Genomic DNA, 14,250 nt, shown 5'->3' with positions numbered 1-14,250 from the left:
TTCCTCGTGTGCAAGTATGGTTGCAGACAATTTTCTCTCTCCTGGCACCTGGTTTATGCCTGATGTTTAGGATCCTGTCACTGGGATAAAGTCTTAGATTATTTAGAAGATGTCACCAATTTTCAATCTACCATGACCACCAGCTCCAGAACTCTGGAAACCTCCCAGAGTCTGACTGGTGAAATCTCTGACCTTTTCCATCCTTGCCATTGTCCCTGATGGAACTGGCGTAACTCATGGAGCCCAGGACCACTTTCCAGGCCACTCTCGTGGGAAGAGAATGTTGGAGGTAGAAACTGTGACTAAGTGTTCGAGAGACAGGGTGGCAACACCCGCCAGTGTGGAGGGTTGACTGTGGGTTTACTGTGCACAGGCTAGGCAGTGGGTATTGTGCTCCTGTCTGGGTCCTGGGTACTTCTTGGGAAGAACACATTTTCAGAGGTGTTTGCCTTCTTAGTGAAGCAGGAGGCCCTGATGAGCCTACAGCCTGAGTAGACAGTCTGTCCTTTAGACTCTGTTGTCATGGGACCCTGTAGGTGCTGAGCACCTGTGGTGCGGCTGGTCCAGTCTCTGTGACTGACCCTGCAGGGTCTCTTGCCGACAGACCAGTGTGTCCAGGTACATGTTGGGAAGCTCCAAAGAGGCTGGAGGGCAGGGTGTGAGAGGTCAGTGTGCTCAGCACAGAGGCCATCCCAGGACACAAGGACCCTGGCCTTAGGATCTCCACAAAGCATAACCCAGTTGGAGGGGAAGGATGGCCTGTGTCAGCAACTCAGGGCTGAGACAGGGCATGCTGCCTCATTCCCATCAAAGGGCCTGATCTAGAGATGGTTGAGCCAATGAGGCACCGCTGCTCCCTGTACCATCCCCCTCTCATTCCCCCTCCCTCCTCTCCTCGGTGTCTTCAGGGTCGGGTCTTGCCCTTTCTCAATCCAGGGCCCCCCCAGCCACCACCCTGGGAGCCGATCCAGATGCCCCCTCTGGTGACCTCGACCAGCGTTCCCGGCAACCCTCTGGTGCTGTCACCTTTTCCCATGATGCCCGTGGTGGCAGGAGCTGCCGGTCCTGGCCCCCACAACCCTGGACCTTGCAAGGTCATCATCCAGGTCAGCCCTGAAGCAGGGCTTGTGGAGTCATCCCAGAACCAGCCTGTCATCCTGACACAGGCTCCACTCAACTGGGGGGCCGCAGAAGCTCCTACTGCGGTGGCCGGGCATCCTGCACCACTCTACTTGGTGTCCTCTGGGCCGGAGACAATTATGCCCACCCCAGCTACTACTGGCACCCAGGCTGGGACAGAAGACCATCGTCCACAGGCTCCACTGCCAGTGGCCCAGGTGGCCCCCATCATCCTCCCATCCAGCAGTGGGACACTGACCCAGTGGGTTTGTGGGGACAGTGGTCCGGCGGCCACCCGGAGCCAGTCACCGCCTAAAAGCTCCAGAAACCCCAACAGCGTCTACGAGAACTTCCGGCGCTGGCAGCGCTTCAAGGCCCTGGCCCGGAGGTACCTTCCTCAGACTCCAGACACTGAGGCCCTTTCCTGCTTCTTCATGTGAGTCCCTCGGGGGTCCTAGAGCTAATGGGAGTTTCCCAGGAGGGGACTGGGGTGACACCCAGGGTAGGGTCCATGGGAGAGCTGGAGGAAGGATGAGGACCCTGTCCCCAGGGATAGCACATACAGGAATCACCTTCAGTGCATCATGGCCTGTAGGACCGGTGGCCACACTGCCCAGCACTTCAGCACAGCCCCACTCACTGGCTGTACTCAGGAATGCCATCCTGGGGTTCTGGCTCAAAGGCCCGTAGTGACCAGCCATGCCCTAAGCCTCACCTCAGTCCCCTCATCAGGGTTGGTCCCGACCTGTGGTCTGAAGGACAGACATTCCGTTCCCAAGACCAGACACAGCACAGATGTGACAGAATTCAGACAGGCCATGACTGCTCGGCCTTGGCGTCTCATGACGTATCCCCAGAGCTAAGAGTGGATGCCAGCAGGGCCACTGGACTGGGGTATAGGAGGCAGAGTCCACTCTGGGAGGGGAGATCAGGCCAATATCAGGGGTCAAGGCATGGGTGTGGGGCGGCGGGGGCTCCCGGCAGACGCAGAGCCTGACCGAGCCTGTTCTTGCAGCCCGGTGCTGCGCACCCTGGCCCGCCTGAAGCCCACCATGAGCCTGGAGGAAGGCCTGCACCGGGCCCTGCAGGAATGGCAGGGCAAGAGCAACTATGACCGCATGATCTACTACGATATGGCGGCCAAGTGAGTCAGGCCTGAGCAGAGAGTGGGGGTCAGGGTGGCTGCAGGCCCGAGCTTCAGGGGCTGGTCTCAGATGGCCGAGGGGAAGGGAGGGCTTGGCAGCCCCGGGAGACCCTTTCCCTGCAGAAACTTGTTCCTCCCGGAGCCGGGACACTTTTCCCAAGCCCACTCTGGGGCTCCTGACCACAGTCTGAGGGTCACAGTCCCTGACCTGCTGTGACCCTCCAGGGCCAATGTGGGGGATCGCTGGGGGTGCTGGGGTCCGTGTCCACCCAATTCTCTACCCTCCTGGGGACTGGGCCATGAGCATCCCCTGTCTTTTACTCATCCTGCTCAATCCCATTCAACCCGACTCATCACGGCCTGTGTTCCCCACACCAGGTTCATGGAGTTCGAGGCCGAGGAGGAGATGGAGGTGCAGAAACTGCAGTGGACGAATGGGGTGCAGGGCCTGCCACTCCCCGCCCCACCCAGGCCTGGGTCTCAGGGGGCTCCAGGCCCACCGCCAGACCAGCAGACAGGTACGGACACTGCTCCCAGCTAAGGGCCACAGGACCTGGAAAGGCCCTCGTGGGTCTTGACCTGACAGGGAGTCTTCACTCTCCCGATGATCCCCAGACCTGTGCTCAGCGGCCCCCTGTCCACGGGTTTCTCCCTCTCCTAGCACACCCCACGCTGCCTGAGGCGTCAGATTCACCTTTGAAGTGGGGTCGGAGACCCTGGGGACACAGTTGGTCAATCCTCCCGTTGAGGGCCACCTCATCCCTCACACAGTCACTGGATTCCAGGGCCCTGATCCAGCCCACTGGGACCTGTCCCCGACTCTGTGCTCAGTGCTGTGTGTCTGAGGGCATGGACGCGGGGTCCCCTCACATCCCTCTCTTCTTCCTTCCTCCTCAGCCTGTGTGCCCAAGAAGGCCAGACCCCAGGCCCGGGCAGCCCGCCCCAAGACACACAAACCTCAGCAGCCCCCCAAGACCAAGGCCCCCGAGGAGATCCCTCCTGAGGCCGTGCAGGAGTACATGGACATCATGGACGAGCTGCTAAAGGCCCCCGACTCAGTCTGCAGGGCGCCCCTCGGCCAACGGGCAGTGGACAGGGAGGAGCAGCAGGAGGAGGCTGGGACCTGCCCTGACCCGGGGCTCCTGAGCTATGTGTACGAGCTGTGCTCCCAGGAGGCCTTTGTCACCAAGGTGGGCCTGGGGTCTGGCCTTCTTGGGGACACAGGCTGAGGAGGAAGGAAGAAGAGAGGGATGTGAGGGGACCCCGCGTCCATGCTGCTGTGGGGTCGGGAGGGTGCAGGGCTGCTTCTGTCCAGGGCTTGGCAGTGATGTGCGGTCTCTGCTTTGAGCTCTGTGTGTAAATGCACACCTGTGTTTAGATATTTCTGCTTGTGTTTGTGCGCATGTGTGCACGTGTGTCTCTCTGTGTATAAGCATTGGCTCTTTCTGTGCATTTTTGGGTTTGGTCAATGTGTGAACATCTCTGTGTCTACCTCTGTGTGTACTGTGTGGGCTCTGTGCAGACACGTGCAGATACATGTACATGTACCTAGAGGTGGAAGAGTGTGTGTCTTTGTGTCAGGTGTTTGCATGAATCCATGTGTGTTTACATGTGCTTCTCTGTGAGAGTAGGTGAATAGTCGGTGTGCCTTTGTGGGTGAGGGTGTGTTTGCATCTGTGTGTGTGTGTGTATGTGTGTGTGTATGTGTGTGAGTTCTCCCGGTGTGGGTCTGTGTTTGACTTTGTGCAGCTGTTCAAGCCCCTGCACTGTGCTGGGGACAGGTGTGTTTGCTTCCTCATTCCCTCCTGTTCCCTACGAGGACCCTCACCCCTGCTTCCCTCTCCCAGGCTGAGGCGATCCTTCATCCCAGCTTCCTGGAGTACCTGGTCTCCCCAGAGTCCCAGCTGGATTTCCCGGCCCTGGCTGAGGAGCTGGAGGAGGAGGAAGGACTCACCCCCGCACAGGTGAGGCAGATGTGTCTCTGAGGTCCATGTGGGGCCCAGGGGAGTAATGCGAGGGATTCCTGTAAGTTAGTGGGCAGCAAATCAGGACAAACAGGAGGCATATTTCACATGATTCCTGGGAAAGAGACCCTGCAGGGGACACAGTGGACAGGGCCCAGGGCACTCAGAGCAGCAGGTGGGTCGTGAGTCAGGAGGGGCGCCCTAGCGCCCTGGGTCTTGGTCACTTGGTGGCCTCCCTGCCCATGTCATGACCAGGCGCCTCCCTCTGAGTCCTCAGGTGAGAGGAGGACGTGAATATGGGGTGAGGACCCTTAGTGGGAAAGAGATCTGGTTTTTCTGTTTCGGGAGGAATCAGGGTCACTCTCTGTCCCACCCTGCACCCCCACATGCCCACAATGTTCCTTCTCTCCCCAGCTTGTGGAAAAGCGTCTGCAGACCCCGCAGGACAAGGAGGTCATGAAGGCTCGTCCCCAACACCAGGTGTCCCTAAAGGACTCGAGTCCAGCTGAGAGTGCAGCAGGCTACTGCACCCCAACATCTACCTGGGGTCACAGGCCAGGGGCCAGCGCTGAATCTGAGACTGACTCTGGACACGCCTCATGGCCTGGGCGGGCCGAGGCCACTGGGATGGCACCTGGAGCCTCTGTCCTCTCTCTGGGGAGCCTGGAGTCTCCACCACTGCAGGCAGGACCGGCCCCCTGTCCCAGCCTCACCGCACCTGCTCTGGACAGCAGGGCTCCCCGCATGCTGGGAGAGGCCCTTCCTAGCCAGGGGTCGCCTGGGCCAGCAGAGGGCTCTAGTAAGGAGGAAGAGGACCTGACCAGCCTGTCCTTCCTCCTAACCTCTCACTACAGCCTGCTGCCCTGGGGCTTACCCAGGAGCCCTGGCCCTGACACAGGCCCCGACACTGGCCCCCACCTGCCTGGAGGTCAGGGGACTCCCGAGCTCCCATCTACTCGCACAAGGGCCTTCAAGTCTAAGGCCCCTACCAGGAAGCATCCTCTGTGTGGGGGCCCAAGGCGGCGCACTGCTAAGAAGACCTCCTGTCCCAGGGGGCACCCCACGGTGTCTACTGGCTCAGCCTTGACTGTGGAGCTGGAGGGCCCTTCCCTGCCCCCCAAGAGAAAGTTCCAGCCTGCCATGGCCCAGCGGAGGGGGAAGGGGCACAAGAGACAGTAGGATATCGGGGGGCTCCTCCTGACCACCTCCCAGGGTCTGGCTGCACCCAGAAGCCTTGTTCTCCCCATGATCTTCAGCTAAGCCTGCTCTGGAATGGCAGGGGTTGTACCTAGAATGGGGGTTTGACTGGAGCAGCCTCTTTGTGTCATTGTGTAAATAGTGAATAAAGTTCAGTTCTTTGGAAACATCTCAGTGTCTGTCCTCTCACTTGTGCTCCTTGGGAGGCCTGAGAGCACAAAGGGTGAGGGGAATCACAGGGGAGGGGGGAACCCTGAGAGTACTGTGCTCCCTGGAGAGTGGAGGAGTCCTTCCCATCTGGAGGAAGATGTGCTCAGTCACCTGCAGGCCCACACCATCCTGAGGGCATAGACAAGGCTCACATCTTGCTGCATTAGCCTGGACCAAATAAAAAATTAAAGCTCATTGGGTATTTGCATATCATATTCTTCACTCACATAAAATGTACCATGCTTTGATTTGACATCATTGAATTTAAATGTTTTTGTAACCAGACAGATTTGAACATTTGCCATCACTCTTTAAAAAATAAGAGGGAGGGATAGTACAGCAGATATGTCGCCTGCATTGCCCATAGCCAATCCATGCACTCGATTCCCAGCACCCCATATAGCCCCCACACTGTGATGAATGAGTCTGTTCAGAGATCCAGGAGTAAGATGTGAGTATACCAGGTGTACCCCCAAAACCAAATAATCATATAATAATAATAAAGGGGGCCGATTTAATGTACTGATTTCATTGTTAAGTGTTTTACCATTTAAATATGGTCCTGGTACCTGTAGAGTAGGTGTTTGAGAACGATTCTTCATTTTCAGTGACAAGAGATTTGAAACTCAGGACCTTAGAGATTCTCAGGGAATTAGACTACTAGTTTGAAAAACTAGTTACAACTCTAATTATTGAGAAACAGTAGGAAAACAACTCTTCAGTGTTAAACATTTTAATTCTCTGCACTTATCACTATTAACGGGCTGGAGCAATAGCACAGTGGGTAAGGCGTTTACCTTGTAGGCGGCCAACATGGCTGTCCCCTGTAAGGCTATGTTGGCTGCTGGGCCTGCAGGAGGACAGGACACCCCCCTGAAAGTGGTGCTGGGCTGGGCGTGTCTGGCAGCACATGGCCTTTGCGCCCCTCAGTATGCATGTTCAGACATTGGGCTGGTTTCAGGATCTCTCTTGGGATTGGTGGGGGGTCTTCCCAAGGAACGCTCAGGAGGTCTGGGGGCACCATGAGGGATTCTTTATATTTCTAAAACATTCGGTACCATGATTTCTAATGCTACTGTGATAGAGTGTGATGGACAGAGTGTCTCTCCACCACACCAGCACCAGAGTGCCCACCGCCCTCTGCTACAGTGATGGAGGTCCATGAACACAGTGTCCTACATACCAGCACCAGAGCACCCACTGCCCACTACCCACTGCTACAGTAATAGGGGACCATGGACACAGTGTCCTACACACCAGCAAAAAAGTGCCTGTCTGTCTGTCTGTCTGTCTGTCTGTCTCCCCCCCACCCCCTCTCACTTCCCTTTTAGGCAGTGTGGTTTGCAATACTGTTACTGAAAGGGTATCATGAGTATCCCTTTACCTCCTTTCAGCACTGCCCACTGCTACAGTGGTAGGGGTCCATGGACACAGTGTCCCTTCACCACACCAGCACCAGAGTGCCCACTGCCCTCCCCAGCCATGGCTCCAGTCCCCTCTCCCCCAGACCATCTTCCCCTGCCACCCAGGAAACTTCACTCTCTAAACTCTTCCTTAGTTTTTACTGTCTCTGGCATTTATTGTTTCCTTATTACAACTCTTTATATGCCACATCTGAGGGATAGATCTATGCACACCTATGTAAAGTTCATCACTGGCATTTCTTGGCCAATTCAATGGCAATTCAGTGCCAGGGTGCCTCCAGGGCTGCACCCAATGATGCATGCTGAACATGTCCCCAAACAGCTCTAAGAGCTCCCAGACCCAAGGAGGTCAGTTCTTTCAAAGGGGTGATTAACAGGAAAGAGATCACTGACATATACCCAAACCCAACAGGACTGGTGTCCTGATGAGAAGAGACACGGACTCACACAGAGGCACCCACACATGAAGTGGAGAGGCCTCGGGTGTGATCAGCCCTGCTGCCCCTGCATCTCAGACCTCCAGGTTCCAGAGATGTCTCCATCATTTGCGTTATGGGCCTGTCCTATTGTTTCTGAGGGATGGTAGAGATTGATCATCATCTGGGAAGATATGCTCACCTTCGACACAGAGGAGAGTCTACCAACGTGGACACAGACAACTCTTTCAGCAGGTGCCCAGTGGCCTCAGTGGCCTGCCCTCCTGCCAGAACTCTTTCCTTGACCAGGGGTTCAGATGACCAGTCCACAGGAAGGGACATGCACCAATTTCAGAGCAAGGTGAGCCTTTATTTGGTTTTGCTTTGCTTTTCCAGGCTTGGGTTTGGGATCATAACAGATGGACAGAACCACAGAGATGGTGGCAAGTGTGAGGCTCCAGTAAGAATGCTGAGGACTGGGGCAAAGAGCAGGGACAGAATGTTCTTCGGTCACTGCAGGTCCTGCCACAGGGCCTGAAGCACTAAAAGCAACAGGAGCCAGAGCTATAGAGGTCTGAGGGTTAATATCGATGAGCTGGAAACTGGCTAGGATTCATATAGAAATGGGACCTCAGGAGGAGCAGACAAGGAAACAGGAAGAGGCACAAGTCTCTGGATCTGGACGATCCACTTGATGAAATGGGCAACACTGGTGAAGACACCGAGGGATATGGGACGCTGGCAGTCCAGGCCCCAACTGGCCAACCCCAGAAGAACCCAACTCTTGGAGAAGTCAAAGACCAGAAGGCCTCCAGAATCACCCTAAAAAAAGAGAGGGCAATCAGTGTGGACAATTGAGGTGGGGCTCAGAATTCTAATTATAAGTGCAGGTTATTGGGCACGGCTGTTTGGGTGTTTTCAGTGGTCCCTTGGGATGATCCTGATGCCAGTGTCCTGATATAGTTCTAGAGTCAGGGGTCGGAACTACCATCCTGCACTAGGAAGCTCCAAATTGATCCTTGGGACAGTCACAGATGGAAATCTATCAATCATGCAGTTAAACTTGGCCACTGGCCGAGGACCTTGTACTAACTCAGCATCAGAAGTGATGGTTAATGAATAAGGGCCGAGAGACTAAGCCTGTGAGAGGCACTGGGTGTCTGAAGCCACTATATACCTTTTCAGAAAGCTGATTACAGCAGTATGCACCTCCTAGAATCCTTCCTCTCAGTCACTTCAGCCTCTGGGTTTCTCAAAAATGTTCAGACTCTTTGGAAAATGCTCCTACCTAGGTGTGGTGGAGAAACTCTATAATGCTGGGGCCTGAGGGGTGGGGGGCTCATCACCACAAAGCATCCTGAAATAATCTCAGGGAAACCAGTGTGGGCAGAACCCCTCTTACTGCATCAAAGGGAAAGGCTCATCTAGGCAGGGGAGTTGGGGAGCAGGAACTATAGCTCTGAGGCTCCTCTAACCACACTGCAGACAAATGCTCCCTGAGTACCTTTGTGTGATTCCTAGTACTGGAGCTTTAAGGCACACAGGCACATACAGAGAAGACCAGAAACCTCTCTCAGATTGACACGTGCAATCAAATCTCATAAGAGATGGGAGCTGTCTAGAAGGGAGGGGCGTTGCTCATGGCTGGCGGCAGAAGGCTTTGCTGAGCTGGGATTCCAAGCAAGAAACTGAAAATGACCTTGTGATCCTGGAGTCAAGGGAGCAGAGGGTACAAAGAGGAGGGTCCAGTGTGGTAGGAAAAGCAGAAGCAATGTGGGGAGCAAGGAAGGCAGTTAGGGATTATACTGGTCAGCCAACCATGGAGAAGTAGATCTGCAGCCGGGCGGGTCTTGAAGTACTATGAAGAAAAGACAGCACTGACTGAGAATTCAACAGAGGGGCTACAAGAGAATATCAGACATCATAGATGGGGGAAGAGTTCCAAAGACCTGAGATTTGGGAGAATATTTACAGAAAGGCACTATGAGATCTGTGGGTTCTAACCATTCTCACCAGGGGAAGATAAAATCAGGTCCTGGGGTCTTGTGATCCAGCTGTTAGCAGGGAGGGAGCAGGAGAAGAGCAGAGAAGGCCAGTGGCCAATCCTATGACCAGGAAACAGGGCCAACAGGCCTCCCTTATATTGGCGAGAAGAGTTGGGGACTCTTGCGGCCTGGGCAAGATCACAGCTGCCAAGGAAACAGACCACAGAGTGATGGGGGAAGAATGGAGACACAACTGGGTGTGGGGATCGAAGAAACAAAGGGTGAGGAGGAGGAAGAGACTCGGAAAAGGTAGAGCGAGGGATGGTGGCAGCAGATCAGAAGCTAATGGTATCTTCAAACATGTCACGCCACTGGCCAAGCAAGTGAAAACAGAGATAGACAAATGGGACGATCTTAAACTAAGAAGCTTCTTCACCTCAAAAGAAACAGTGACCAAAATACAAAGACAGTCTACAGAATGGGAAAGAATATTCGCCGAACACACATCTGACAAGTGGTTGATATCAAGGATATACAAAATACTGGTTGAACTCCACAAGAAGAAAACATCCAACCCCATCAAAAATGGGGCAATGAAAGGAACAAAAACTTTCTCAAAGAAAAAAACTGAATTGCTAAAAGGCACATGAGAAAATGCTCTACACCATTAATCATCAGGGAGATGCAGATCAAAACAACAATGAGATATCATTTCACACTACAGAGATGGGCCCACATCCAAAAGAACAAAAGCAACCGGTGCTGGTGCAGATGTGGTGAGAAAGGAACTCTCCTTCACTGCTGGTTGGAATGCCGACTGGTTCAACCCTTTTGGAAAACAGTATGGATGATTCTCAAAAAATTAGAAATTGAGCTCCCATTTGACCCAGCTGTACCATTCCTGGGAATATGTCCCAGAGAGGCAAAAACGTATAGTCGAAGTGACATCTGCACTTGTTTGTTCATTGCAGCACGCTTTACAATAGCCAGAATCTGAAAAAAACCTGAGTGCCCGAGAACAGATGACTGGTTGAAGAATCTTTGGTACATTTAGACAATGGAGTACTATGTAGCTGTTGGAAAAGATGAATCATGAAATTTACATACAAGTGGTAATACATGAAAAGTATCATTTTAAGCAAAATGAGTCAGAAAGAGAGGGATAGACACAGAAAGATTGCATTCATCTGGGAAACATAAAGTAACAAAATAGGAGACTAACACCCAAGAGTGGCCGAGATTAGTACCAGGAATTTTGCTCCATGACTTGGAGGCCAGCCGCACGTGCTAGGGGAAAAGAAAGCTCAGATAGAGAAGGGAGCACCAAATAAAGGGTGTTAAGAGGATCCTCCCAGGATAGGAGAAGCATGCTGAAAGTAGACTATAGACCAAACACAATTGCCACTCAATGCCTCTCTGGCAAACCACAGCACCCAAAAGGAGAGAGAGAACAAAAGGGAATGCCCTGCTACAGAGGCAGGGTGGGATGGGGGGGGGGGATGGGAGGGATACTGGGACCCGTGGTGGTGGAAAATGGACACTGGTGGAGGGATGGGTTCTTGATCATTGTATAACTGAAACCAAGCACAAAAATTTGTAAGTCTATAACTGTACTTTAAGGTGATTCACTAATAAAATAAATAAATAAATAAATAAATAAATAAATAAAGGCACTTCGGGGCTGGAAGGCATTTGTCTTTCACGCGGCTGACCCACATTCGATTCCCAGCATCCCATATGGTTCACCGAGCATCGCCAGGAATAATTCCTGAATGCAGAGCCAGGAGCAACCCCCTGAGCATTGCTGGGTGTGACCCAAAAAGAAAAAGAAAGTAAGAAAGAAAGAAAAAAAGACAGACAGACGAAAGAAAGAAAGAAAGAAAGAAAGAAAGAAAGAAAGAAAGAAGGGAAAATTCAAAATAATGGTGGTGGGAAGGTCTATGGAGGTGGGATTGGTGTTGGAATATTTAATGTAATAAATTATTGTGAACAACTTTATAAAAATAAAAAAATTTTAAAAGGCAAATAAATATTTCCTTTTCCCTAATCAGTATGCCATCAACATTTCACTAAAGTATAAACATACTTCTCTGAACAAATTCATGTTTATACTCAATGTTTATATTTCTAATTTAACTAAAAACCTCCACAATGTTTTGCCCTGTATTCACCCTATATCTCCATTCACCTAACAAATCCAAGAGGCAGATAGGAGACACAGGTTAGGAGAAGAACAAAACTTAGGTGATGGAGCTGAGATAATTTCAGGCCATGATCGTTCTTCCCCGAGGTTCTTCAAGAGCTTTTTTCTTACTTTTACGTGTTCCTTCTGGAGGGATAGCACAGTGGTAGGGCGTTTGCCTTGCACGCAGCCAACGTGGCCGACGCGAGTTCGATTCCTCCGCCCCTCTCGGAGAGCCCGGCAAGCTACCGAGAGTATCTCATCTGCACGGCAGAGCCTGGCAAGCTCCCCGTGACGTATTTGATATGCCAAACACAGTAACAACAAAGTCTCCAATGGAGATGTTACTGGGCCCGCACGAGCAAATCTTGAACAACGGGAGGGCCTTTACTTTACTTTACGTGTTCCTTCCATGGCCATGGAAAAATCAAGGTATTTCACAGTAGAAAGAGAAACACTCAGACAAATTCATTTCACAAAGTCATGTCTGATATACATCAAATTGAAATATTAGAACCAAGGGGCTAGAAGATAACAGAAATGAGAATACATGCTTCTCACAAAATCATTGCCAGTCATATCTCTGGCATGACATGTTCCCTGAGCGTCAAGATAAAGCCTTACAGTCCCTTGAGCACAACCAGATGTGGCCCAGAGGTTTCCCCAGCATCAGTGGGGTGGCCTGCAGGACCTAACAACACTGCATCCTCAAACTGAGCAGGTAGGCCATACATCACTGAGAGGAGTTTTCAGGCCACCTAAACAGCATTTTTGAGAAACCCTAAATCAATTAATTTATCAGTTAAATTTGGACACCCAAACCAGAGAAACTTTGAGATCCAGATTCCTGACTCCAAAAACCAAAGGACCCCAGAACTTAGAGGCCAGCCGGGTATCCTAGAGGAAAGGGCTGTTCAGATAGAGAAGGGAGCACCAAATAAAGGATGTTTGGAGGATCCTCCCAGGAGGGGAGATGCATGTCGAAAGTAGACTATGGACTGAACATGTTTGCCACTCAATGCCTCTTTTGCAGACCACAACACCCAAAAGGAGAGAGAGAACACAGGGGATTGCCCTGCCACAGAGACAGGGGGGATGGGGGGATGGGGGTGGGAGGGATATTATCCATGGTGGTGGAAAATGGGCACTGGTGGAGGGATGGGTATCTGATCATTGTATAATTGAAACCAAAGCACAAAAAATTGTAAATCTACAACTTTAAAAAAAATAAAATAAAATAAAGGGGGAAAAAAAAAAAAACAAAAACCAAAGGACCCCAGAATTTCAGTGTCTTCAACTTGAGTAACTTTGAAGCTTTCAGAAGGACACATTTTTCACAAGAGGAACTAGAAGAGTCCAGCTCTCTGGAAATGACGCACAGAGGGACAAGGTCCACTGGCCTCCATGCTAATTAGAGATTTTGATGAGCTAGAATCCCATTCCCCATCTCCCACCCACACCCACACCATAGCCACTCACTGTTCTCGGTGAGCTTTCCCCAGCCAGTTATCCAACAAGATGTGCCAAGGGGCAGCTCCATGCCAGGGGTTGGAAGGCAGACAGGAATGATATAGGAGCTGAAGTTCACAGGTTGGTGCAGTTGTAACACCGTTGCAAAATGGTGGAGCTTCTTAAAGTCTGGATGATAATGGATGATAATGCAGCTCACAGACACCCTCCTGGCGTATTGGGTGTCCTGGTAGAGCTGGGTACTTCCCCCAAACACCCAGTAATCTTCAGGGGCATGAGACTTCCTGCAGCAGGGAAGGTGACAGTCATTATCTTCTGCATATGGCAGCTTGCGCCTCTACACCATCATCTGACCCCCAGCACTGCCTTGTCTGCACCACCCCACATGACTCTCCCTTTCTGTCAGCCCTTCTCTCTGGAGACCAGCGGCGGTTTTAATCACAACTCAGCACACACCCACTACTGGAGGAAGGGATCACGGAGGGCTGGAGGCCCCCATGAGTCTAGACGATCCTGACCTTCCTTGGGCACATGCAGACAGCCCTGGCTCCGTCTTGGCTCTTGACCCGCCTTATGACCAAACTGCTCTAGCACCACTCCTTTCTCTCACTTCCTTCTATTTTATTTTTATTTTTATTTTTATTTGCTTTTTGGGTCACACCTGGCAATGCACAGGGATTACCCCTGGCGCTGCACTCAGGAATTACTCCTGGCGGTGCTCAGGGCACCATATGGGATGTTGGGGATCGAACCCAGGTTCGCCACGTGTAAGGCAAATGCCCTACCCACTGTGCTATCGCTCCCGCCCCTCACTTCCTTCTTGGTACTCACCTGTTCTAAAACTGCACAAAATCATTGGTCAATGGGAGACCATGTGTGCAGGATGTCCTGTGTTCTGACCATGAGGGAGGAAACATCGCACCTTCCACTCCACCACCTGGAAATTCCTCCCCACACAGTCGGTGACCAAACTCTTGCTTCCACAAGCTGACCTATGCCCACAGGAGCCTACCCATCTGCCTTCCACACTCGAATGGTGTCAGCCCTGCTCATCCACAGGGGGAACTTTGGCTCTGACTAAATAAAGACACAGTGAGGTGGGTCAAGCCAACCTAATCCATAGTGAGTGTCAAGTGGGA

The 14,250-nt window shown here is 52.1% G+C and overlaps 1 protein-coding gene across 1 annotated transcript in view; it reads left to right on the top strand.

Annotated features, from left to right (window-relative positions):
* Positions 1-1,037: 1,037 nt before the first annotated feature.
* Positions 1,038-14,250, top strand: part of LOC130034932 (NUT family member 2G-like) — a 154,925-nt gene continuing 141,712 nt past the window's right edge. Inside the window, exons 1-7 of the mRNA XM_056126444.1 lie at positions 1,038-1,235; positions 1,338-1,555; positions 2,135-2,263; positions 2,642-2,734; positions 3,183-3,453; positions 4,111-4,227; positions 4,642-4,707. Coding sequence (XP_055982419.1) covers positions 1,038-1,235; positions 1,338-1,555; positions 2,135-2,263; positions 2,642-2,734; positions 3,183-3,453; positions 4,111-4,227; positions 4,642-4,707 — 1,092 coding nt within the window. The remainder of the gene's footprint in view (positions 1,236-1,337; positions 1,556-2,134; positions 2,264-2,641; positions 2,735-3,182; positions 3,454-4,110; positions 4,228-4,641; positions 4,708-14,250) is intronic.

The sequence above is a fragment of the Sorex fumeus genome, unplaced genomic scaffold (assembly GCF_029834395.1).
Source record: "Sorex fumeus unplaced genomic scaffold, SorFum_2.1 ptg000063l, whole genome shotgun sequence".
In the NCBI taxonomy this organism is placed as follows: domain Eukaryota; kingdom Metazoa; phylum Chordata; class Mammalia; order Eulipotyphla; family Soricidae; genus Sorex; species Sorex fumeus.
The sequence above is the reverse complement of the archived record's forward strand: the minus strand, read 5'-3'. Positions and strand labels throughout refer to the sequence as shown.